A 26,222-nucleotide genomic window follows, 5' to 3' on the forward strand; every position below is an offset into this window, starting at 1 on the left:
GTTTCCTTGCTTTTGTGGAATTCAGTCAAGTCACGTGATTCTAGCCTCCTTTCTATATTATCCAAATTGATTTCTTTACTAGTTTCTTTACTGGCTGCTGCAGGAGCTGGGTGCATCTATACAACTTTGCATGCTTCCCGTTTTACCCGACCTTGCGCTGCCCTTCAGAACCTGTTCGTTTCCCTATTTCCTGCCTGGACAGCTGCGGGATCCTGATAACGCTCTCTGGAAAGGAAAGCTAAAGGGATGTCAGGAGCAGTTTCTAAGAAATAGCTGGGGAGATGTTTAAAAATAAGTGAACAGGATTACATCTGAGAAACACTAGAGAAATCCCATCTGCCGCCCGGCTCGCTCCTTGACAGCTCGACCTTGTTTTCCTGGAGGGATGTAGAGATGGGATCGTAAAAACAAATGCACGTGAGTAGGGCCGTCAGAACAAGACAGCTCGTTGTTACGCTGCCGCTGTCTCATTGTGCCGCACAGGGCCCTAGATCCAATAGGCAGCACTGCACTGGCCTTGCCAATCCCGAGGGGCACAGAGCTGCTGATCCTCCGCTTGGCACGGCAGGGACCTTTCTGTCACTCCCACTGGCTCTCTGTTGAGCCCGATCCCTCTCTCTCCCCCACATAGGTGCCCCAGGGGTTATGGCAGCCTTGGGGACCAATGTCGCATCTGTCTGACAGGGCCTGATGATAAGGGCCTCGGGAAGAGCCTTGGAAAATGTCAGCGGGTTGTGGAGGGGAGGGGATCACAGGGCATCTGTGCTGCCCCACCATTCCCTACTGCTTGTGCAGAGAGTGGGATCTTTGGGCCAGTGGGCCCCTGTCCTGGCTTATGGAGCTTTCAGGAGCTGTCAGCCAGCCCCAGCACGGGGGGCAGGGGGTGGAGTGAAGGGAGCAACTCAACAGCTCAGCTCTCTCACTGTCTCCATGGGTGTCAGTCAGCCAGGGAGCTTCCCCTCACCCCTTCTCTGCAGGGACCTGGGCGGGGCACTGCCTACACCCTCAAGCCCCTCCTGGGTGATTCTGCTGCCATGTCTGGCAGTGGAGTCATTGTCCCTGCTCTGGGGATACAGCTGGGCAGCCACAAAGCTGCCTGCGTTCTCACAGAGGAGAGGCCTGCGCCGCTTGGGATATGACCAGTGCCGTGCGTGCGCATATCCCAGCCAGGCTCTGTGCCAGCAGAGTGCCAGGATTTCACCCATACTCTGACTCCTAGCTCTCACCTGATCTGGATTCAACACCATCTCCTGGCCCAGTCCCCACCAAATCAGGCCAGAGACCTGGGTGGTGGATGGGGATTAGTTCTAGCTATGTAACCTGCTACTAGGATGGGTGTTAGAGTCCTTCAAAGCTAACGGCAGATGGCAGAACAAGGAGTAATGGTCTCAAGTTGCAGTGGGGGAGGTCTAGGTTGGATATTAGGAAAAGCTATTTCACTAGGAGGGTGGTGAAGCACTGGAATGGGTTACCTAGGGAGGTGGTGGAATCTCCATCCTTATAGGTTTTTAAGGCCCAGCTCGACAAAGCCCTGGCTGGGATGATTTAGTTGGGATTGGTCCTGCTTTGAGCAGGGGGTTGGACTAGATAACCTCCTGAGGCCTCTTCCAACCCTAATCTTCTATGATTCTATGATTCTAACAGCCACTCAATGCACAGACAGCCTGAAAGCATCTTACCTTCAGGAAAATCTTCGTCTTGCCAATCTGCCAATCATCATCTTTCCCCAGCACCACTTCAGCAATTCGCTGGCACGTTCCACGCAGGTCACCCTAGGGGAAATGGGGCAGCGGGACATAGCAGCCTACGGCTCACATGAACACCAGCCGCCCCTACCAGCTATAAACACGGGCAGAGTCTGATCTCATTTCCACCTGTTTTACACTGGTGTAATCTAGTGACATTAATGAGGCTCCTCCTCATTTGCATGCTTCCCTCTCCTGGCTGGCCTAGAAGCAGTGACTGAAGATGACGATTCATTCTAGTCTCAATCCCCAATCCATGACAGTGGCTGTCACTGCTGACTAGCGTATATACAGTAGATGTGCAGTGATGGAGCAACACAGTGGGCAACACAGAGTCCTGGGCTGTGGTGGGAGAGGGAGGAGACACACGCCGCCTCAGTGGCAGGGTCAGAGAGTAACACCTACAGAGGCCTGTGGGGAGCATAGGGAGAGGTCCTGCTCGCTACACCTGTTGAGTTGATGCAGCCAGCACTTCCCCAGTGCAGCCATGCCAGGGCATGTGAGGGGCAGGCCATGCCCAAAAAGGCCCCATCCCTGGGCTGGCTCGTTGTATCAGCTGTGCTCCCCAGCCATCCCTCCGTGGGCTCCCTCTGGTCCCTGCGAATGTGGTGCCTGCATGTTTCAGGCAGTACAGGCTCATCCAGTTATTTTAACTGTTACTGGGGCTTCTGAACTCAGCTGAATCATAGTCTCACAGACGCCTCATCCTGTCTAAGGCGCTTAGATGGCCCCTGTTAACATAGTAACTGAGGGCCTCACAGTCTCTCATGTGTGTATCCCCACAACCCCCCTGTACGACATGGAAGTGCGAGCCCCATTTTACAGCTGGAGAACTGAGGCCCAGGGACTAAGGGCCTGATTTTTAAAAGCACTTAGGGGCCTAACTCCCATTTAAATCAACAGGAATTAAGCACTTAAATACCTTTGAAAATCTGGTCCTAAGCCACTTGCCCAAGGTCACACAGGAAGTTTGTGGCAGAGCAGGGAACTGAACCCAGGTCTCTGGCTAGCACTCTAACCACTGGGTCTTCCTTCCTCTTGACTTTCTCCAGGGCATTAGCACAATGTTTTTTGATAAAAATCCAAGTCACTGCTTAAACCTGTACCTGCTTGTACGCCGGCTTCACCCCGGGCATGAGGACACGATACCTGTCCACAAACTCCACGAAGCTGTAGCGGATGGGATAGCCGGCCCTGCGGATCCGGATGGTCTCCATCATCCCTGAGTACCTCAGCTGGCGAACACACAGCTCCCGATCAAACAACTGGGGAGGGGAAAAATCAGACTGGAACACTAGGGGCTCTTTTGGTTCTGATTTCAAACCTCGCTGGCCTGTGGACTGGCTTAAGCCGTACCATCCAGCCTGAATGTGGGGAACAATCTGAAGTCTTGTGGGGGAAACAAATACAACATCTTCTCCATAGAAACTTTAAAGATTGCCGCATGGGAGGGCCTGAGGCGCAGAGCACATTTGTCTCCGTCCCTTTCTTTAACTCGCACAATGGGATCAAGAAAGGACCCATAGTGTGCTGCAGGGAACTGGAAGGGAACAGGGAAGGCTGTGTGTTAGCGTTCCCGCTAAATCCCTTCCCTTGAAGCAAAAAACAAAACTGCTTTGGTAAATGGCGTCGCTTGCAGGGCCATGGTGTTGGTGCGCATTAGGGATAGTGGAGTTCAAACTGTGTTTGGGGCCATTCTTATTAATGAACAACGACAATAAGGGCTTGTCTACACTGACAAGTTTCTGCGCAGTAAAGCAGCTTTGTGCGCTCAAACAGCAGATGTGTGCGCCCGGCCAAGCCACTTTGTGCGCGGGAACTCCTCAGTTGCAGCGCTGCAAAAAAACCACCTCGACGAGCGTCGTAAGGCTATTTGTGCAGAGGCCCCAGCGCTCTATTGCCAGTGTAGACATTTGATTGCTTTCTGTGCTGTCATTGGCCTCCGGAGCTGTCCCATAATGCCTCGAGTGACTGCTCTGCGCATTGATTTGAACTTGACTGCCCTGGAGACATGCTCCTCTCCCCTTTCAAAGCACCTTTTCTGACAGCCCTTGGGTGCTGTGCTGATCTGCTCCGGGACACAAAGCAAACCGTTAATGTGGAATGCTCATGCTGTTGAACACAGAGGCAGGGGTGTGTGTGTGTGTGTGTGTGTGTGTGTGTGTGTGTGTGTGTGTGTGTGTGTGTGTGTGCGCCCAGGGAGGGAGGCGGGGGCTGATGTCGGGGTTTCCCCCTCCCCCTGCCTCAGGACTGGTTGCTTCGTGCCGCTGTCTGAACTTACAAGACAGCATGCTGACACACTTTCTGTCCCCCAAAACACACTGTGTCTCTCCACTCCTCCATGCACACACACACTCCCTGACACACACTCCCCCCCCCCCCCGACTTCCATTGAAAAGCAGCTGGCAATGTAGTAGGATGCCCATGGAACAATGGGATTGGGAAACCTGCATCATGTGGGGCTGTGCCTGCTCCGGGACACAACCCTTAATAACGAGCTGAGAAAGGGAAACCCACTACAACGGCCTTCCCAGTCAGCTCTCTCAGGACATCACAGACACACACCTCAGACTTGGAGAGGCAAATCCTGCCCCCTGTTCCATGTGTGTTGGGGGGTCTGACTTACTGGGACCAGTTCAGGCCTGCTGGAGAGGAGGGGGGCAGGATGCTGCTGGGTCCCTGCACAGGTCTCTACACCCTGAGCACCTCAGAGCTGCGCTCAGTGAGGGATCATGTGGGGGTTAGTCATTATTATTCAAGTATTCCGGTAGTGCTCAGAGGCCCCAGGCAGATCAGGGCCCCATTGTGCTAGGTGCTGTACAAATATCCTGGCCCCAAATAATTTACAGTCTTAGTATAAGGTGTAACAGGCAGGTGAAAGCCAAGTTGGGGCTAGAAGTAAAGATGAAATGACAATAATACAAGCAGGCTTGGTCTCAGCCCACCCCCCACCTCGCCACTATGTGCTAGCACTGCTCAAGGTGGGCATCCTGGATTGGAGACAGGAGAGATGCAGAGGGAGCTTGGGGGACTCTCTGGTCATTTCTCCTCAAGGAGCGGATGGGTCGGATCCCTGAGGCCGCAGTAGCAGCCTTGATGCCATTCTCTTATGGCAATTTGGCCCTGTCATTTGGGAAGCCAAAAGGGAAGAAAATCCTTCCCTAATTAACGAAGCAGGAGTTTTAGATTACAGAACGGCCCGTGTCTCAAACCTTCCGCTGTTGGAGAGCCTGTGGGGAGTGCCCTAATAATAATTCCTCTTCATAAAGGGCCAGATTCTGCCACCCTTGCTAATACTGAGTAGTAACCATCAGCTGCTTGCAGACTCAGGGGCAACTTCACTGTGAACAAAGGGTGGCAGAATCTGGCCCTTACACCTGACTCAGAGCCCAGCGGAGCCAATAGAAAGATTCCCACTGACTCCAACAGTCTTAGGATCAAGCCCAGGGCAGGGCTGCTGGGCTCTCTCCCCAGTCCAGGCAGGACTATCACTACTCCAGAGATGCTTTCGGGCCCTTCCCCCAGGGCATAGTTTATTCATTCAAATAAACACACAAAGTAACAAAAAACAAGGCCATTCCCCTGACCAATACAAGCTGCAGGGGCCCAGAGGCCTCTCACTCTGTACCCCTTTCTCTGCTCCAGACCCAGGAGCAAACCTCCCCCTCCTGCAACTCCCCCGAACTGAGCTCTCTCAGAACTTTACAGGCAACACCGGACCCCTGCCTAGCTGGGTGTGCTAACTGAACAAGGCTGGCCGGCCCCAGACGCTTAAAGGGGCAAACCACCCTGTTACACCCTGATTCAGGAAGGTGTGTGTGTGTGTGTGTGTGTGTGTGTGTGTGTGTGTGTGTGTATATATAACTGAGCTCACAAACAGTCCTCTTGATGTTGATGGGGCTACTCACACGCTGAAAGTTATTCATGTGCTTACATACCTTCCTGAATTGGGCATTAAGTGGGCTCCTACATTACACAGACTGCTGCCAATTTATGGATATTCTTTTTTTCCCTCCCACAATCTGTTCATTAATCACATTTGTTTCTTCCACACTACTTACAACAACACACAACTATTCAGAAACAACAGTGCGGGAGCAAGGGAAAGACACAACTGGGTGAAAACAAAGTCATTTTCCAAGGTAAGTTTCACGGGGAAGCAAAACATTCCACAAAGTTACGGACAAAAGTTTGAAAATCATGTAAAATAACAAATGACCAGGACTTTCCACTGGCCTTTCACTTCCTGCTATCCCATTTCCTATCATTATCCGCACACTTTCCTTTATATCCTGGGACAGAAAATTAACTCACAGAAAATGTTTTTCTTTCACAACCTTCCTGCACAGCCCTAGGTTCCATGATCTGTTTTTTGGTTCTGTATTTTTAAACTCATTCCAAAAATAAATGTTCCCATTTTAGTATGAAACCACATTATACATCTTACAAAACTGCAGCACAGAGCTTAGCATTAACTGTCCAATTTGTGTTTCTCTTTTGGATTAATCTTGCAATCCGCACGTTCATGAATAGTTTCACTGACACCCCTGTGGCTACTGGTGTGAGTCGGGGACAACTGCTTTGTGGGCTGCAAGATCTGGTCCTTACAGAGCAGTTAAATAGATGCAGAATTCCAAACCCAGATCATTCTAAAACTCAGGGGAGTTCAAATCTGGGGTTTTGGAACAATTTGCTAAACTTGCATCTGGATCCAGGTTCTGCGTTTCAACACACTCCAAGTTCTGGGGTGACATGGTTTTGATTTGGGCTCCTCTCTGCTGATAAACGAACACTAGTATTATGTTTTGAGGTTAATATGCAATTAAGTGCACTTATATATATTTTTTAATTTCGGTCTCTCCCACTCACACACTAAACAAACACCCGGGACAGAACAAACTGCTCATGGAGAGACATCAAAATATTTGTCTGATCGTATTTGTTTTGCCAAACAACAGATCCACACATATATGTTCACTGCAAATATATAGATAAAATTACCAAACTGAAGTTTATAATTTTAGAATTTCTGTGCCATTTTGCCCCAGTAACAATCAGAGTTATATTCTACCCATAGCTACTAAATCTGGACAGAGATGTAACAGACAGCATAATTTTGCCCAGTGTATACATAACTTACAAAGACACCAGTCACAGACAAACCATAACACACAGCAATTGAAATGAGAAATAAATAAGAGAACCTCTTTTCAAGTATTATAAGTAATGATTAGTGACCAATAGAGATTTTTAGTAAGGTTAGGGTCCAACCCTGCAAAGTGTGGAATTGGGGATGTTCAGCACACAGCCTGAGGAGCTCGATGCTTCACAGTCCTTGCACACCCCAAACTCCTAGGGACTTCAGTGGGAACTATGAGTGTGCAAAGAATGCAGGATCAGACCCTAAAAAGTTTACTTTATCGGGGGATATGTATACGTGTTCTCTTCCCTTTCATCTGGTAACTGCAATTTGTCCCCAAAGTACTAATGAATTTTAAATAGTCATAACAAATCCAAATAAACAGATCATCGTTTTACTACGTATTAGTAATTTTAAATGGCTGAGTACTTCTTTCCTTTGACTTTCAGCTGCTAGGGCAATCGGCTTGGTGAAAATGCACATTCTAACTGCCTGCCAAAGGAGATGGATTAATGGGCTGTTATATGTTCATTAGATTGAAAACATTAAAGCTGGAATGGACCTCTTCATCTCATCCCTGCATCTCCTGGGAAATCGCAGCTGAAAACATGGCTAACCTCTCACCTGTGCCTCTCAGTATCTCTAACATCTGTTCTTTTAACTGTATTTATGGACACAATCCAGCAAGCCTGACTCACATGAAAAATGTCTATAGAAATGATCTCCTTCTGTAGGTTATTAGGTTGATTGCTTTAGAATCCTATTTAATTTCTGTAGAACTTTCTCAGATGTTGCTCTAACAAGGGGTGAAACTACAAATGTTCTATTGAAATCAAACAGGATTCCAAAGCAATCAACCTACAAACCTACAGAAGGAGATGATTTCTGCAGGATTCTTAAACCCACCCATAGAACTGAACAGAGAATTGTAACCCTGCTCCCGAATTCTATAGCTTCATTCAAACATTCTATAAGAAGACCACCATTCTCTATGGAAATCTATAGGGCTTTTCCTAAAGGGGAGAGGCTCCAGCATGGGTCTCTAAGGATTACACAGCTGAGGAAGGGGGTGCTGGGACGAGGCACTCTCTTTGTAAAACATTTTGGGGGACAGTTTGTAGAAAATGCTTTACAAAGAAAGGACCCGATCCTGCAAACCCTTCTTCAATGGGACTAGTTCCCATTGACATCAATGGGGCTGCAGGCATGAGTCAGGAGTGCAGGTTAGGTTTCTAGACAGACAGATGGACCTCGATGGAAGTTTCGCCATCAACATCAATGGGTCCAGGGCTTTACCCGTATTGCGTCCAGATGTAAACGCTGCCTCTATAAGGACACTCAAAACACACCACAAAGAGGGCGAACCAGCACTTACCATGGGCTTCTTATATTCATTAGGTTTGATGCAGCGGACGAAGAAGGGCTGGCACCCGCTGAGGGTTCTCATCAACAGCTCAAGAGATCGCTTAAACTGGCTGCTGAGTGTCGGTGAGCGCTTCCTTGTCTCTGCTCCCTGGAAGAGAGTGGAACCACAACATATCTGTCTCAGGAAATGAAAGGATAACAGAGCTTTTCCCCTCTAGCCAAGTCACCGGGAACCTCCTCCCTAGCTGGAGCGGGGGTGTGTGTTTGTGTCAAACGTGGTGCAGGGATAGCGTTCAGACTTACTGGCTGAGGAAGCAAAGGGGAGAACTGAAATATCATCTGTTTCTGGAAACTACATGGAGGTTTTTCCCCATGAGGCTTTCGGATTCATAGTTTGCTATGAGTTGGGCCAGCTCCTGAGCTGGTGGAAGTCAGCACAGCTCTATTTACACCAGTGGAGGAACGGCCCAATTGTGCGTATTTCCATCTCCCTGCTCCAGACAGTACATGTGGCATGAGACCATGCAGTCAGCCAAAGGTGCCTTACATAATGCATGCCTAGCAAGGACTAGAGGAAATCCCTGAGTGTGCAGGAATTACCTCCGGGCAGAGGAACCCAGGAGCTTCATAGTAAAGTAAAGGCCATAATTTTTATTGCTCGTGGACCTGCTTGATGCTCCAAACAAGGATCTGCACTGGCTTGTTGCATCGTTGAGATGTTATACAGGAAGTCAGACTAGATCTAACGATCCCTCCTGGCCTTAAAACCGATCAGTCTATAAAGTCTGTGAATAGAGACTTGGACCACAAGGGGGAGTGAGGTGTCTCAGCCCTACACTCTGGGTGGGCTATGTGGACCTTGGGTCTAGGCACACAGATGGGAAGTGGCTCTTGCCCTATCAGATGCACCGGGCAGCACAGCTGACTCAATGCCAGGGGTATTGTAATTTGCCGATAGTGTCATGCAAGACTCCAATGATCTTTACTGAGTGTTGGATCTTCAGGCCCATAGGGACACAATCAAGCCCTTAAATGGCACCAAGGCATTTTCACGGAAGATTTTTGAACTTGGATTTGTTGACTTTCAGGGGATGCTGGCAAGAGCTGTCTATTTTCCCCAGCTTCCATTAAGTGGATTCATGTTGGAAGCATCTTCTCTGTGTTTAGAAGAGGATATTAACTGGACTGATGGGGGGACAACTTAATCTGGGGTGAGTTAGGGTGATTTTGTGGATGTCCATTCAATTTCTATGGATTCATGTTGGAAGCATCTTCTCTGTGTTTAGAAGAGGATATTAACTGGACTGATGGGGGGACAACTTAATCTGGGGTGAGTTAGGGTGATTTTGTGGATGTCCATTCAATTTCTATTTTCTGGGTAGGTTTTAAAAAATCCGTTCAAGGCTTAGAGCTCTAGCTAAGTGTACATTACATTTCCATCCGCTAGCCACTTCTCCCTAGCTGGTGAAAACTATGAACAGTGTAGGTCTTGAAAGCCTTGTCAGATTAAGCCCCAGGAAAGTGCAGCAGAATTTAGTTTATCTGAGTCCTTTTTATCAAATTATCCGTGCTTGGGTTACGTCCTACAATATGCATCAATTACACTGATAAATCATAGCAATAAATCGTGTGTCCCTTGTCCTATTCAGTTCTATGGGGTTCAACTATACATCAAAAGCTATCTAGATGTTTAAAGAACGCTTATGGAAGATGTAGGTAACACCAGAGGACTCGGTTGAGTTGGGCATCAGACTGTAACTCCATGGGACATGGACATCCCACTAGATAATCAGTCCTGGGAGGATTCCAGAGGATTAGGTGGGAGGTCCAACAAAGAAAGGATTTTGCCATGCCTTTTCCAAAGGCCTTGCGTTCTTTACTGGCTGATGAGCAGGGGCTGCAGACAAAAAGTGGCCCCACTATCATGGGCAATATTTGCCAAATGTTATGTATTTTTCTCAGTTGCTAAAAGTGCCCATCACCAAAGTCTCTGGGCACTGCGCTAAACATACAAGCAGCACCTTGCTGGAGGACATCAACATTGAAGACTTTAACCCCGTGGAAAACTCTCAGGAATTTTGAACAGCTCTGGCCATAGGCAATTGTACAATGAAGCCCAATCAACAAAACAGAAAGTCATCGTGGAATTCCAAAAGGGAAAGTGAACAGTTCAAATCCAGCTCATGCACACACCAGAAAAACCCAGCAACGCCAGAACAGGAGAGTTTAGTGCGGCAACCGTTAGCTATCCCAGCAAACCTTCACACGGGGATACATTGCTAACATATGTAATTTATATCAACAGACACAGACCCGGACCCCTGCGAGTACTGTGGAGTTGGTGATAAATACCCTGTTAGCAGAGTCTGGTTTGAGGAGGACAGGTTGTGTCAGCGATAATACTGCTCGGATAGCAGGAGGGCAGTGGGATGGGGCTGCTTTAAATCAACAGCACCACGCAGCTTTGCTAATTCAGTATAAGTGGCCACCTCCAGTGCAGCACGGCGGGCTGGCTGCTGGAGGGGTTAGAAGCAGATAGAGAGGCAGAAACCAGGCTTAGCAAATTCCCATTTTGGAAGTGAATGTAGGTGTCCTTTCCCAGCACAACGATCTGGGCCTGACCGGGAGGCCCTTGTTCGGCCCTGCTAGGGCGGAGGGGTCATCAGAAGCCTTCCAAGGCCTCCTAAAACAAGGAACACGGGGACTGTTTGCTGCTGGGGAGGGGGCCATCCTGCCTCTCTAGATTGCTTCCCAGCTTCTCCTCAGCATCCGCCTCTTCCCACGCATCCTGCCGCCAGCAGAGGGGCACAGAGCAGGTTTCATCTCCAGGCCTCAGTGCCTCTTCCAGTGGCATGACTGGGGAGACGGTTCTAACACAAGCTGCCAGAAAGCAACTTAGGTTCCAAACACTCCAGCCTTTATATCAGTGATTCTCAACCTGTGGCCCGCAGGCCGCTTGCAGCCCAATCAGCACAGAGCTGCGGCCCATGTGACATCCTCAGGGCCATACAGGTAGTATTGGATGTGGCCTATTTACAATGGTAAATAGGTTGAGAACCACTGCTCTATATACAGGCAGGGCTTATGTAGCCCACGACTCGCCCAATCAGAGTAGAGCGCTCAGCAGCTGCAGGGTCCCCATTAGCACACAACACTTTGCGTCTCACCTCTGTACACAGGCCACTCTGAAAAATGCAGTGTGAGATCCAGGGTCCGGGATCCGCACGAGAAATTAAATTATACACAAAAACCTCAAGCAAGGCTTTGGACCAGACTTCCCTCTCATGCTGGTGTAATTCCACTCAATTTAGGTCTGGTCTATACTACCCGCCTGAATCGGCGGGTAGAAATCGACCTCTCGGGGATCGATTTATCACGTCCCGTCGGGACGCGACAATCGATCCCCGAATCGGCGCTCTAACTCCACCAGCGGAGGTGGTAGTAAGCGCCGCCGACAAAAAGCGGCAGAAGTCGATTTTGCCACCGTCCTCACAACGGGGTAAGTCGGCTGCAATACGTCGAATTCAGCTACGCTATTCACGTAGCTGAATTTGCGTATCTTAAATCGACTCCCCGCTGTAGTGTAGATGTACCCTCAGTGGTGTTATTCCTTTGTACACCAGTGTCAGTGAGCAGAGAATCAAGCCCTTTTCTTTTATTCCAACTAAGGGTCAAAAAGAGGAGTAGACAAGCCTTCCAGGAAGACTGGTTAAGGCAGTGATGGTGTCAGTTTCACCTTGAGAGAAAGAAATTCCTTTGCTCCAAAAGCAGCAGACTTCCATGGGTCAGAAGGTATCCCTTGGGGAAAGACCAGCATTCACATAGGTTCTCTCATTGTAATAAGTACTTCCTAGCTTTCGCAGTTTTAGCCTGTAAAAGTCTCTGGGGCAGGGACTATCTTTTTACTTGTGTTTGTACAGCACCCAGCACTATATGTGCCCCAATTGGAACTGGGGCTTCTGGACAATGCCATAAATATTGTACCTCAGCAGAAGGCTAGCAGGCCTCCCTAATGGCCAGCCAGGACAGAAGTTTGATTTGGCTCTCAAACTAGGCTGGCCTAAAGTGAATAATTTCTCCACTTTGAAAAAAACCAAGGAGACTCAGATGACGTATGTGGGAGATATGGATACAGAAGGGAGACACGGGAAGGCATGCGTTCCACACAGCACTCATACACGCTTCAGATGGACTTCCTTCCACCACCTCAGATCAGCCTGGGTTCTACAGCCAGAAAACTGCATGCTGCCGTACGCAGTAACCCAGCGCGGGATACAAATCAGCACTGACTCCACTGGCGGGACACAACACAGGCTTCTGCCCAGTGCTGGCTGCCTGTGTCCCGCAGTGGTGCGGGGTAGTCACCCACTCCTGCCTGGGACGGGTTAAAGCCAGCCCTGCAGAGGGCTGGGGCTGTGTAAAGGAGCAAAACCCCGGCTGATAGGGGAAGTGGCTGCAGCTGGGGCCACGCCCTAAACTGAGCAACTCAGCCTTATAAGAAGGCCAGGGCAGCCAGACGCTGAGGAGTCCCCCCTCTGACTGGGCGGACAAACTAACTAACTAACTAACTAACTCACTCACTCACCTGGGGACTTAGAGTGAGGCAGGGCTGGGGAAAGGCCTTAGGAGCTGGGAAGCCCTAGGCCACCAACTCCCCAGGCTGCAGGGCCTAGTTCTAGGCCCACCTAGGTATTGGGCTTGCAGAGGGGCAGCCTGAGGTTGGGTAAAGGCAGCCAGTCCAAACCCAACCTTGCCTGTGATGAGTGGCTGATACTGCAGTCTGCCCCAGTGAACGGGGACTAGATGGAGATTGGGCAGTAGCCAAGACTGAGGCAAAGTGGGGATAGTGGGTGGGGGTTCCCCAGGGAGGGGGAGACCCAGAACTGTGGGGGTACTGCCAGGGGGCAGCACCCCAGGTAAAAGGGCACTGGGGTCCTGGGAGGGACATGGGGCCAGAGGACAGGCAGATCACCAGCCTGCAGAGGGCGCTCTGGAGCAGGAATGAGCTAATTCCTGGAAGTAACCAGCAGGAGGCGCCGCAGGGATGAGTCCGCTCCTCTACACGCAACAATGGTCAAGGCTGGAGCTAGGGCTGACACTAGCCATTTTGGTGCCCTACTCAGCCCCCCCCATGGGGCTGTTTTGGGCCCCAGGCCTCTGCAGGGGGCTGGCCCCAGGCCTCTGCGGGGGGGGGGGGGGGGGAAGAGGTCAGGGGAGAAATTGTCCCCCAGTACGAGCCGGCGGAGAGGAGTGGGCTGGGGCCAGGTCGCTCCACTTCCTGCTGCCTGGTGAGTGCAGGGCAGCCAGGCCGACCCCACACTCATGGGGTGGCGGAAAGTGGAGTGACCTGGCCCTAGCCCACTCCGCTCTGGCTCCCAGCCTTGGGGGGCAGGGAGGAACCACCCCCCAGCACTTGCCGGCAGCACGGCTGGGAGCCAGGGGAGCGGAGCGGGCTGGGGCCGGATCGGTGCACTTACCGCCGCCAGTGAGTGCGGGGTTGGGCCTGGCTGCAGTCCTCAGGGGACTAGGGAAGTGGTGGCAGGACTGGGACAGAGCAGGGGCAGGAAGAGGCGCGGCTGGGGCGGAGCAGGGGCGGGGGCCATGGGGAAGAGGCGGAGCAGGGGCTGGAGCAGCATGCAGCTGCGTAGGGCACCAGGAAATTTGATGCCCCAAATTTCCCAGTGCTCTATGCAGCTGCATACTTTGAGTATGGGTAGGGCCAGCCCTCGCTGGAGCACCTGGGCATCATTCCTTGGCACCAGCGAGGACTGTTACTAGCCCATTGCTCTGGCAGACACAGTGCTTTTTGCCTTTACAGCGTTCAAGACATGCAGCGTTCAAGTTGACACCAGACCCATGTCACCAAAGCTCCAAGTGAAGTGAGACACATTGTGAATGAATGCCAAGCCATAGGGTGTGGGTGCAACCTGACAGTCCTTCAGAAACCTGAACTCTCACTGACTTCCCTTGGAGTTCTGGGTGTGCAAGGAGCGCAGTGGCGGGCACTGAATGCCTCGTGGCAACAGTGAAATTCTTCAAAGAGGAAGAGGATCTGCACTCGCAGAACACCAGAGTTAATGAAAGTGAAGGCAGAGAGACACACGCCATCAGCAACACAAGACACGTGGCAGGTTGAGGTTCCAGACTAGGAAAGAGAGGATTTGTCTATTCCAGGAATGAAAGGAGTTCACTAAATAGGGAAGTATCTACATGGCTATGAGCAGCGTGTTGAGCTTGTGATGGGGGAAAAAAAAAAATCTTTCGCCTGCTCCCTGAAGCTTGTGAAAGATCCAGTTTTTCAGGAGACAAGGATGTGCACTGAGGGATCATATCGATTCTGTACCATTGTCTTACAGCAGGGGTTGTCAACCTTTTTTCATTTGAGGACCCCCTAAAAAATTTAAAAGGGAAGTGCAGACCCCTTTGGAAATCTCAGACATAGTCTGCAGACCTCCAGGTTGAAAACCACTGTCTCCCTGTATATTTTGCTACATACCTGCATCTCTGTAAGTAGTGAGAGAGGGAACCAATGAGGCCCACAGGACAGAGTGCTGAGAGCTGGGTTCTGTTCCCAACTCAGCCACTGAGCTCGTGTGTTGGGCAAGTCATTTCACTGCTCGCTATTATGATTAGTCCTAACACAGCACATCGTGCTAGGTGAGATAAGAGACAGACCCTGCCATGAAGCGCTTACAATCCAAATGACCAAACTGAGAAAGGGTGGAAGGGGAAACTGAGTCACGGCAAAGCAAAGTGATTTGTTCAAGGGTACACACAGGTCAGCACCAGAGTCCAGAACAGAATTCAGGTCACCCAAGTCAGTGTCGAGTGCTGTATTCACTAGACCATATTGCTTCTTGGTACCTCAGTTTCCCCATTTGAAATTTGGGGTCAGTGATACTTACCCTTCTTTATTATTAAAAAAATTATTGTGGCACGTCCTTCGGGGTTCCAATCAAGGATCAGGGGCTCATTATGCTAGGTACTGTACAGACATCAAATGAAGAGATGGTCACTGCCCCAAACAGCTTACAATCTTTGAAAAAGCTTTGAGATTGAAGGATGCAGAACACTACTTAATAGAGCTAAGTATTATTGTCACCCTTGGATCTCTGTTACACAGATCATCAATGTCAGCACAGATTGAAAATATGCTCCCACATGACCATTCCACCATTTGACTCAGTGCTTAACAATTACTATTTTAATTCATTATTTTTAAAAGATCAAGCTCTCCTGAGCCAGAAGAGAGCAGACACACAGAGGAAGTGGGTAAAACCTGTTTGTCCCGTTGTTTTCCTCAAACTCAAACTCGGCAGCTGCATTTCTAAAACATTTTCCACATTAATTCTCTCCTGTGTTTAGAACCCATCACATTTCAGCCTAGAAGGGAGTGTTTGGTGTGTAGCGAAGTTCTAAAACTAGAGATGGGCCCAAATGACACTACAACCCACATGCCCTGGAAGTTAGAGAGCAGAAAGGAAGAAGATTTGGTTTCAAAATCTGGCTGTGAATTTTTTCTTTTTTTAAAATCAGGGCCTTTGTTCATAAGCGCCCACAGTGGAATTCCAAATTCAGCCACCCTGGAATGTAGCAGAGCTGGGAGAGGTTACAATTCAGACCCACATCTGGATCTGAATTTCGCAAGTCAGGCCCATCTCTAATATAAGCCTCCTGATATCAGAGGATTGTCGTGGAAATGCTGACACAACCACAATTCTAGCACCACAAATGTTATTCTCTATTATACTATATGCTACACTATAGCCAGACAAGAAGCAGGGAAGGATTGGAAAGCTATCGGAACCAGAGCGAAATCTAAAAGTTAGTTTGGAAAGATCTCTGTAAGGTTTAGAGCTCCAGTTTGGATAAGCACCCAAAAGTTTAATACTTACGGTATCTGATCCTCTGGGGTCAGTTTGAGCTACCCTTAGAATAAGCCCACTTGTGAGAATAGCCGTACTTCCAACTGAGCCACCAATACAATCAAACAGCCCCCTCTTTTCCCAAATGAAACTCTGAAGGGCTGAGTTGTGTGAAAATGGAACTGGCTCAGATCTTCAATTGGCGCGAATCAGTGTCATTCCACTGAAGTCAACAAAGCTACACTGATTTAGGACAGACTAAGATCTAGCCTACCAAGTTCAATTAAAATTAACCATAATTATTCCAGTCTCAAAAAAGGTTTTGGTTTAAAGACCAAGAGTGTGGGCTGGTTATGACTTTATCCAAACTGGATTTCCATCATCCCTGGGTCCTCTGCAGAACCTCAGCGTTCCTGGGTTGAATCTAGCAAATACACACAATGGCTCATATTTCTGTATCTACAGAACAAACCCTAAGCAGATTCTGTGAACAAGATGGACAGCTGTAACAGGTCCATCCCAAACAACACAGGGGTAGCAGTGAACCAGCAAGAGCATAGTATTTATCAAAGAGAAGTGAACATTCAAAGAGGAACTCAAGTATTTATTTTACCTTTGGAGTGGGTGCTGGTGACTGGCCAAAAGTACTGGATGCATAGCCACAGAGAAACTACAAGAAGCAAAGGTAAAAAAGAGAGACAGAGAATAGAAAAAAGGTGAAAAGAAGGAATAACTAAGAGGGGAGTTCTGAGTTTTCTGTCAGTCCTTGTAATTCGGCACCACTCACACCTCACAGAATAATGCGATAATACTCAGGACCGTGTCTATTTCTATCCTCTCTCCTTCCACTTATCTAAGCACTGGCCTCCTCACCATTTTCTCACTACTGTTGGTGAAAGGGCATTCGCCCCGCAGCTCCTGCCACCTGGAACAACCTTCCTGCCTCTCTCCGTATCATTTATTCTCCATCCCTTTTCAAACCCCGCTAAGAAACACATCTGCTCTCCTTCAGCCAGAATGTTTAATATAGAGCTTGTGTTACTGCTGATGGCCACTCTACTTTCCTTCCATGGGTGATGCCTTCCTTCACCAGGAGCGCCTCCATCGACTGAAGAGGGGCAGTGTGGGGGACTGAGAGCCAGGGCTCTCAGCTCCGCGCAGCTGCCTGCTGGGAGCCCAGCTGCCCCCCAGGCTCTCGCCTCCCCGTTCCCTGCTGGGAGTGGGGGACAGCCTCCCGGGCATCTCAGCTCCCTGAGCAAGAAGCCAGGGGTAGCCAGGCTCTAGCAGCCCAGTTTTCTTACCAAGAAAGCCAACAGCCGATGTAAGTAACATAGTGTCTGCACAGACTCTGCGTTGCCCTAACTACACCAATATAAGCCTCACTTAGTTAGCACCCACTTAGCATCCAGGCCCACCCAAATTGCTCCCCTGACCCTGCTCCCTGGCAGGAGCACTGAGCGGGACAAGCCCCCACTCCTGGACCCCGCTCCCCGGCAGGAGCACCAGGTGGGCGGGCGGAGGGGGCCAAGTCTCCACTCCCAGACCCCACTTCCCGGTAGGAGCACCAGGCGGGGGGACGAGGCAAGCCCCCGCACCCCAGCCACATTTCCCCAGCAGGAGTGTGGGGGGGATCCTCTCTTGTCCTGGCTCAGGGTCCCACAAAACCGTAATCCCCCTCTGCGGGGGGAGGTGGCCCCCCTGTCATTGCTGCCCACCTGAAAGCCGGGGCCCACCCAGTTTTCCTGTTCTAGCTAGGCCACTGAGCTGGAGTTCTGATGTTGGTGTAGTAGGGCACTTACGTCGGCGGGACAAGGCTGTAGCGTGTACACTGACATACTTAGGTCGACGTAAGCTGCCTTATGTCGACCTAACTGCGTAGTGTAGACCAGGCCTATGAGTCTAAGTGCTTTGGTGTACAGACTGCAACCCTGGGAGGTACTCCACATCCCCAACACCGACTGAACCCAACGCCTTGCAGGACTGAGCTGTTTGAAAGACACTGTACAAAGAAAGTCCCCGATTCTGCAAACACACACGTGAATAACTTTACGCAACTGGATACTCGTGGGCATAAAGCTACTCGCAGGCATTAACACTTGGTGGATTAGGGCTTAAAGTTGCACGGTGTTATAGCAATACTCAGTTTGCGGCATCAAAAGTTCCCTATGCACTGAGATTAGGTGGATCAAACGTCATGCCTCCAGGCGGCGTCATGGGTTCCATCTGTGAACCGCTTTGTACTATTGGTTGGATACATTTGGCTGGGTACATAATTTATCTAGCTCCCTCTAAAGCATCAAAAATGGGTCACTGCTGGATACAGGATGCTAGATTTGATTGACCGGTGGCTTGACCTGTTATGGCAGCTCCTGTATGAGTCTCTTCTGGAAGGTACGTTCAGAGATAGTCTCACCAACGCTCAGCACCGGGGGCCAAGCAATACAAGAAGGAAATCCTAGGCCAAATCAGCCATGCCTTAATTGTTTGTGCAGAACTCTGCTGCTTGCAAAAACTTACGTTTACTGAAAGAAACCACCAAAAACAGTTCAAACCATTAAAAAAATGAATCTCTTTGCAGTTTTGTTGCATGATATTTTTAAGGTAAAAAGCTGGATTTGGGTATTGGAGGCTTCTTCCCAAACTATGTTATGTAGGGCTACTTTAGGTGGGCTGCAATCAGGGAGGGGGACATGTGGGATCATGTGCCACCCCAGATTTGCTGCTTGGCTTGTACTGAGCATGCTCACACAGACCGAGCATGTTCAGTAACACTGCTGAGGCCGGCTGCCCTCACAATGCCCCCCCAACTATCGGCAGGCAGGGGTCGTCTCTGGCGGTAATGCAACAATTTCTCCTCTTCCAGTCCCATATCGGACAGGTGTTTTCAAATCTCGTAGAGTATGTCTACATCACAAATTAAGGTGCAATTGGAGCTCAGCTGGGCATACCTGTGCTTGCTCTGATCTCATTAGCATGGGTAACAATAGCAGAGAACCTTGGCCCAGACTAGCACCCTGGGTACGTGCTCAGGGTATCTGGTAGGCTTCTATTCTAGCCTCCACGGAAGCCCATACCCCATGTCTACATTATTTTTGCTCCCGCTGGCCATATTAATGCTAGTGCAGGTCTGCCAACCTGTGCTACCATTACACCTTAATTTGTAGTGCAGGCATACCCTTACTCCAAAAGCGGTGATCATTAAAATACCAGAGAGCAGAGACTGATACCACGGACAGATTCAGAGGAGAGTTACCACCACCACAGAAAGCTAAAACTACCCAAGAAGGGGTTATTTCAAGAAAGAAAATTTGATGCTCTAAAAGTTCTCTGTTCTTACATTTGAGACAACGCCAAGCTTGTGCACGCAGCTCAACTCTGCTGAAATGGATCACCAGTACTCTGTTTAGAATTTGCTGAAGAGTGCGGGCTGGAATTTAGGGGGTGACAGCCAGCTAAATGTGTCACTGGAGAAGTCTGGCCAGCCGTGCAAGCCCAAAAGGACCTGTTTTATTGATCCTATGGATTACAAAAGTTTAAATTCATGCTGCCTCCCCACCCCCAACAAACAAGAATCATCTCCAAGGTGAACTGCCAAGCTTTTGAGGATGATTAAAAAAAAAAAAAAAGAACGAACAAAACTAAGAAAGGAAAACACAGCAAGGTACTTAAGCATGTGTGTTGCTTTAAGTACACGAGTCATCTCATTGAGGTCAATTGGGCTAATCGTGTGCTGAAAGTCAGACATTTACTTCAGCACCTAACTGAATCGGGACCTATATTCTTGATGTTGCTCCCCTGAAGTCTATGGGAGCTTTGCTGTTGATTTCAGTGGGAACAGAACTGAGTTGTAAGGGCTAAGGGCAAATCCTTCAGAACTGCCTAGATGACTTAGGAGCCTCAATTCCATTTTCAAAAGTGACCTAGGCACTTACAGGGAGATCTTTAAAAGTGCCTAAACTTCTTAAGCACCTAATTCCCATAGAGATCAACTGGAGTTAGGCATCTAATCTGTTTAGGTGTCTAAAGATGCAGCTAGGCACCTAGTGGGATTTTCAGAAGGGCCTAGGCACCTAAAATCCATTGAAACCAATGGGAGTTAGGCACCTAGGCGTTGTTGAAAATCCCCACTAGGCACCTATCTGCATCATTTGGCGCCTAAATTTTGGTCCTTTAAAAATCTGGTCCTTAGTTGCTCTTGAAAATGTTATCCCTAAATCTTCTGCTGTCCCCAGGATTTGCCCACAAGGAATACACGTGTAGACGTCCGATGACAAGGGCTGTACGTTTTACATATCAAAAGCCAATAATAATCATAAAAAGCAGTTTTTCCTTTACTTTGGGACGCAGGGTTGTTGAGCTCCCAGTAAAGTCTCTGGTGATTGTAGATACATTTTTTCTTGAGCAAGCTGAGTATCTCACATAGTATTGTTTGAGACATAGTCTATGATCCCATAAGTAAAGCCTGTGTCGTAGCGATGCATACTAACAGGAGTTAAGGTAGTGTCTTCAACCTCCACATGAGGAAGTTCCCACTCTTCAGTGCTTCCCCTCACAACCTTAACAACCAACCCATTAGCACTGTGGTTTGTATGGAGTGAATACATTATATGCTCTCCATAGGCCATGTTCTGGGGATGTAAGCTTTATACTTCACCTTTAAGAAAAGCAGATGCGGTAACTTGTCTCTCCGCTTCCATTGTTTGGAGACCCACCATTCTCGCCAGCCCCTCCCCCAGTGCTTCCTTGGCTTAATATCTGGCTATGGTGTCATTTCACTGCTGCTCTGGATGGTAACTGTTATGGACCTGTCTGTGACCTAAGACTTTAACGTTCAGAGCAGAGATTTGGTTTTGGTTTTGGCTATCTGGTCTGCTATGCAGCATTAGCTATCTATAGATCTTTCATATTTGTAGAATAAAATAAAATAATTAATACCTATTATGCCAATTGCTACTTTATCTAGGTGATGAGCTAGATAACAATATTTTATGAACGGTTCTACTGAGCTGGGACTACTAGAGTGAATGTATCTAGGACCGCATGCTAATACTGCGTTAATCCATTACAAAAACAGGTTTGGAGTATGCACACATAGTATCACCTCCGTAGGTTTCCTTGCAAATTCTCCCTCTCCACCCAGGAATCCCCACCACATGAGACTGGACAATTAAGTATCTTCCTAGGCGTGTTACCATAGCCACGTCCGCTTGGAAGATTTGCTTGATAAATTTGTTTTTCGAGGAATGGACCAGCTGAATGATGTCTCCATGAAGCGTGTCCCTGTTTTTCTCCAAAAACCCTACAGGAACAAAGGAGCAACATGTGTGTTAGGTGGCAGAGTGAAACATGAGCTAACGTATGTCCTGCAGACAGCTGTTCAGTCATTTTGCAGCCTGATCGTATTGCAGACACTTACGGCTTGATCCAAAGCCTGTTGGAGTCATAGAATCATAGAAGATTAGGGTTGGAAAGACATCAGGAGATCATCTAGTCCAATCTCCTGCTCAAAGCAAGACCAATCCCCAACTAAATCATCCCAGCCAGGACTTTGTCAAGCCGGGCCTTAAAAACCTCTAAGGATGGAGATTCCATGACCTCCCTAGGTAACCCATTCCAGTGCTTCACCACCCTCCTAGTGAAAAAGTGTTTCCTAGTATCCAACCTAGACCTCCCACACTGCAACTTGAGACCATTGCTCCTTATTCTGTAAATGAATCAATGAGAGTCTCTCTCTTGACTTCAACAAGCTTTGGATTGGGCCCTTAAGGATCATGAAGTGCCAATGAAAATTTGACCCTCAGCTTCCCTTTGTTATTATTATTAATTATAATCATGATTATGGTGGTGCTTAGGGGCCAGCCGAGGATGCGGTCCCATTGTGCTAGGCACACACAGAGGAGTGGACAGTGAAGATGTGATGGTGGCAAACTATGTTAGTGCTATAACTGGGTTTTCGGGTGGGTTTAGTTAGGGAGGGATCAGCTAAACGGAAAGACATTGGAAGAGAGAGAGGTGAGGGGGACAGATCAGGGAAGAAGAGGGAGAGGAGGAAGGAGGAGGGGCAGACGTGGTGTGAGGCTGAGTTGAAGAGACTATGAGATTACTTGTGCATGCATAACTTCGGGTATGTCAACACTGCAAAAAAAAAGGTGTGTTCTTCACTCAAGCCCTTTAACTGGGGTTAAAATAGCGGCAAAGACATGGCAACCTGGCATTTCACTCAGGTTAGCAGCTCAAATTCAACCCCAGACTCAGCTATAACCCGAGTTCAGAGCAGAGTTACTGTGTCTTCACTGCTATTTTAACCCATGTTGGTTAACGGGGGTTAGCTAACCTGGGTTAAGAACACATCCTTTGTACGCTCAGGGCATTTATCTCCACGTGCAAACGACAATTTCCATACACCTCAGCCACTCGCGTTGGCATTAATGGGCAAATTGGGTTCAGGCATGTAACTGTGTCATTCGCATGAACAAATGACAGAGCACAAAAGTCCTGCATCACACAGGACATTTTGAAAATCCAGCCCAAAGTGGTCAGTCAAGAAGCACACTTCTAGCCGTATACGCTACTGCTACTCACTCCGTCCACCCGCTGTGCAAATGGGCCTACTCTGAAATGCTTTAGCAAAAACGTTGGAACTCCTGGCCCTCAAACCCGACCTCAGCTATGGTCAGAAGGAAGAGGTTACTTTTATGGATTTTAGTTCTTTAAAAAAATACTTTAAATTTTTGTTTTTTCTGAAAGTAACTGAAGCCTCTGTGACTCCCATTAGCCCCCTTCCCTCTGCGCTTTCTTTTCCCCATGCCTGGTAAGGGGAAAGGTGCTGAACCAGAAGGTGGCTGGGCTCTGTTTGTGAGTGGGAGCCGCATGGCAGCAGGGAGCTGGAGAGAAGCCCCAGGAGTTGCGCACAGAGCCGTGTGTGGAACAGGCTGTGAGTGCTGGACATCAGAGCTGGGTGCAGGTCTGAGTGGGACTTATGGGGAAGCAACAACAGCTGGGCAGAGAGTCAGCACAATGGGGCCCCCAGTGAGAGACACTAACTGAGCCTGGCCTGGGAACCTGCGAGCTCCTGTTTGCTGGAATAGAGACTGGACAGGAGAGGGCATCCAAGGCACTAGGCCCGCAGAGCCCTGACCCTCAAGTGGACTGCCCCAGGGACCCACACATTTACTGCTGGTGCTGACCTTGAACTGTTATTGTTTTAGCCTCTGTACCTAGGGTATCTGCAACCTTCCCCTTTCCTGCCAGCCCGTTCCCTTAGCCATGTCTGAGTGGTTACTGGGACCCACCAAGGCTAGTGCCTACATGGCCCCAGCTGCTGAAGCACTTACAGTGCTTGCCTCCGAGTTGCGGTACACCACGCACGCTGCTGGCACCCGGAGGGTTTGGTGTAAGGGGTAGCCACACTAATTACTCTCCAATTTATTTTTATTTATTTATTTGTATTGCAGTAGGACCTACAAGTGGGATCAGGTCACCCTGGTGCTAGGCACTGGACAGACACCTGCAGACCCCGCCCTACAAAAAAGCCTGGACGGAGAGGAGGAAAGAGAAATGATCATTCTCACTGTGGCGTTTAGATGCTTAACTTTTAGCAATAAGGGGTGGAAATGCTGGCCAAAGTTCTTTTCTTCCAATCCCAGAAGGTGCCCGAAATCGGTCTTTGCCTGGCATTTTAAACACAGACCCACACACAAAGAAAGGAATTAACGGAAAACAAACCAGGCAGGAATGACAGCACAAATCATTAATATTTCCAGGATACTCCCTTCTCAGTGCTCCCTTGTCATAACAAATGGCATCTACAGAGCTGAGGGTTCTACAATGGAAACCCACCCTGTCTCTCTCCCCCACCCTAACCAAGCAGCTCCCTAAAGCCAGCCCACAGTCACAGATACCTTTGGTTTCATAGTAGACAACACCAGCAAAGTGGTTAATGCCAAACTGGGTTTCATGGTTATTCTTCGGCGGGATGTAGTTGGTGTTTAGCTTGTGCTGGGAATTCAGCTTGTGCAGCATTGTGGTATCTGTACCCTGCATAAGTAAGAAAAAGGCCAATGTTTGCCCCATTAAAATAGTTCTCAAATAATCAGTGTGTTCCTTTTTCATTAGGGCATTGGGATAAGAGTTTGTTTCAACAAGAGATGCACGGGGAGAAAACGTGAGACGAGTAATTTAAAATAAAAACAATCTGACCACACCCTTCCCTAACAAGGCTGTTGTACGTACACTCTCACCACCATAAATACGAGTTTGTTTGCAACAGTGACAAATGCTGAAAGAAAACTTGAGACATCAGTAAAGGCAACAAATATGGAACCTAAACCCCTCTGTGCTTGATCCACAGAGTCTGTTACAGCCCCACCCAGATAGGGTCGGCTCTTTCTCCGAAGCTGTGCTTTTAGCTCTGGTTCCGTCTCTGGTGTGTCAACCAAGAAGGCAGCTGTCACAAATGCACTTGGTAGATATATGATATAGTGCTATATACAGGATGGCTTCCCCACTTTTTATTAAAGTTGCAGTCATGCAAGCAGGAAAGAGAAACAATACCATGTGACTGAAGTGACCAATCGCACAATGGTAATACTGAACACACAGATGACAACATATCAGCCCATTGGCTACAATTGGTTCGCATGAAACTTGTGTCGTAATTTTGAAATAGTAAAACTCAGTGAATTTAACAACACACAGAGAAGTGACACTGGTGGAGTGACTAGGATGAATGGTTGGCCCCAAACATACCTTGGGGAACTTACTCTCCTCGTCAATGAGTGATATGATGTTCATGGGTTTGATGGCGATCATGTCCAAGGCATCCTGGTTGTCGGTGAACTCTATGTGCTGCCAGTTAATGTTCTCCAGGTTGTACTCCTCCTGCTCCAGCTTGAAGACATGGCGCACGAAGAACTGCTGCAGGTTCTCATTTGCAAAGTTGATGCAGAGCTGCTCGAAACTGGGGAGATGAGGTTGGCAAAACCAGATTAGATTCACTGTATGCCCCTGATTTCCCCCTAGCTGTTCCTCCCTTCGCTTCCTATCCTCTAGGGGATACTCACAAGCACTTTAGGCCACTCCGTGAGACTGACGCTGGCTGAGTATTAACTCAAAAGGAAGAGCACCAGCTGCTGAGACCCTAGCACCATACATGTTACCTTTGGAGGTCTCCCATCCAGCCTACCCCTGCTTAGCCTGTGAGATCTGGTGAGAGTTCACACTAAGGTGATTTAACTGCAGGCAGCTGGAGACAGGGTTCTGCAATGCCGTCTCAGGATTTGTACCTGTTCACAGTGAAGTTCTCAAAGCCGAAGATATCGAGAAGACCAATGGACCTCCTGACACTCTGTAGTTCGTGGGAGGGAGGCCTGTAAATGGCAGCATTGATCTTCTCCACAATCCACACGAAAAGCCGCCCATAGATTCCCTGAATCATCAAAGAGACGGAGCTCGGTGAGACATGGCTGTGGTTCACCCTGCTGGCCTGACACCTGTGGTGACATCCCCTCTCCAGTACAAGCCCCACAAACCGGACTTTCCCCCAAAGGACGCATTCCACAGCCAGGTGATTGCTTCAGAGTGGCAGCCATTTAACACAGAGCAGGGGGCTAAAAGCTGCAAGTGCCCAGCTTGCAGGCCAGGAACATGCAGCTTGCAGGTTTATATTAAAGACAGCCCAGTGCAAAACCCCCGATCTGAATACACCCAGACTTCGGTGGGCTTGGCTCTGGGTGCAAACTGTGTGCTACAGGTATCAGAGGGGTAGCCATGTTAGTCTGAATCTGTAAAAAGCAACAGAGGGTCCTGTGGCACCTTTGAGACTAACAGAAGTACTGGGAGCATAAGCTTTCGTGGGTAAGAACCTCACTTCTTCAGATGCAAGACTTGCATCTGAAGAAGTGAGGTTCTTACCCACGAAAGCTTATGCTCCCAGTACTTCTGTTAGTCTCAAAGGTGCCACAGGACCCTCTGTTGCTGTGTGCTACAGGTCCATCTCTAGTCTGCGTTGCAAGATGCAATTTCTATCTGAGATCAAATGTTGAAATAGCCATTTATCACAGGCTGCCGGCACTTCTAAACCATCCTCCTGCACTACTATCCACCACA

General features: G+C 48.8%; 1 protein-coding gene across 5 annotated transcripts in view; it reads right to left on the bottom strand.

Annotated features, from left to right (window-relative positions):
• Nucleotides 1-26,222, bottom strand: part of MYO7A (myosin VIIA) — a 179,747-nt gene that overhangs the window by 52,535 nt on the left and 100,990 nt on the right. For 3 of the 5 annotated variants that reach the window (XM_065581742.1, XM_065581739.1, XM_065581738.1), the window contains 8 exons: nucleotides 25,400-25,542; nucleotides 24,864-25,074; nucleotides 24,017-24,152; nucleotides 21,308-21,414; nucleotides 16,729-16,785; nucleotides 8,261-8,398; nucleotides 2,852-3,010; nucleotides 1,680-1,772 (listed from right to left, as the gene is read on the bottom strand). In XM_065581742.1, coding sequence (XP_065437814.1) covers nucleotides 1,680-1,772; nucleotides 2,852-3,010; nucleotides 8,261-8,398; nucleotides 16,729-16,785; nucleotides 21,308-21,414; nucleotides 24,017-24,152; nucleotides 24,864-25,074; nucleotides 25,400-25,542 — 1,044 coding nt within the window. The remainder of the gene's footprint in view (nucleotides 1-1,679; nucleotides 1,773-2,851; nucleotides 3,011-8,260; nucleotides 8,399-16,728; nucleotides 16,786-21,307; nucleotides 21,415-24,016; nucleotides 24,153-24,863; nucleotides 25,075-25,399; nucleotides 25,543-26,222) is intronic. The other 2 variants (XM_065581741.1, XM_065581740.1) reach the window with 1 other exon arrangement.

This window comes from Chrysemys picta, chromosome 1 (assembly GCF_011386835.1).
Source record: "Chrysemys picta bellii isolate R12L10 chromosome 1, ASM1138683v2, whole genome shotgun sequence".
Taxonomy (NCBI): Eukaryota; Metazoa; Chordata; order Testudines; family Emydidae; genus Chrysemys; species Chrysemys picta.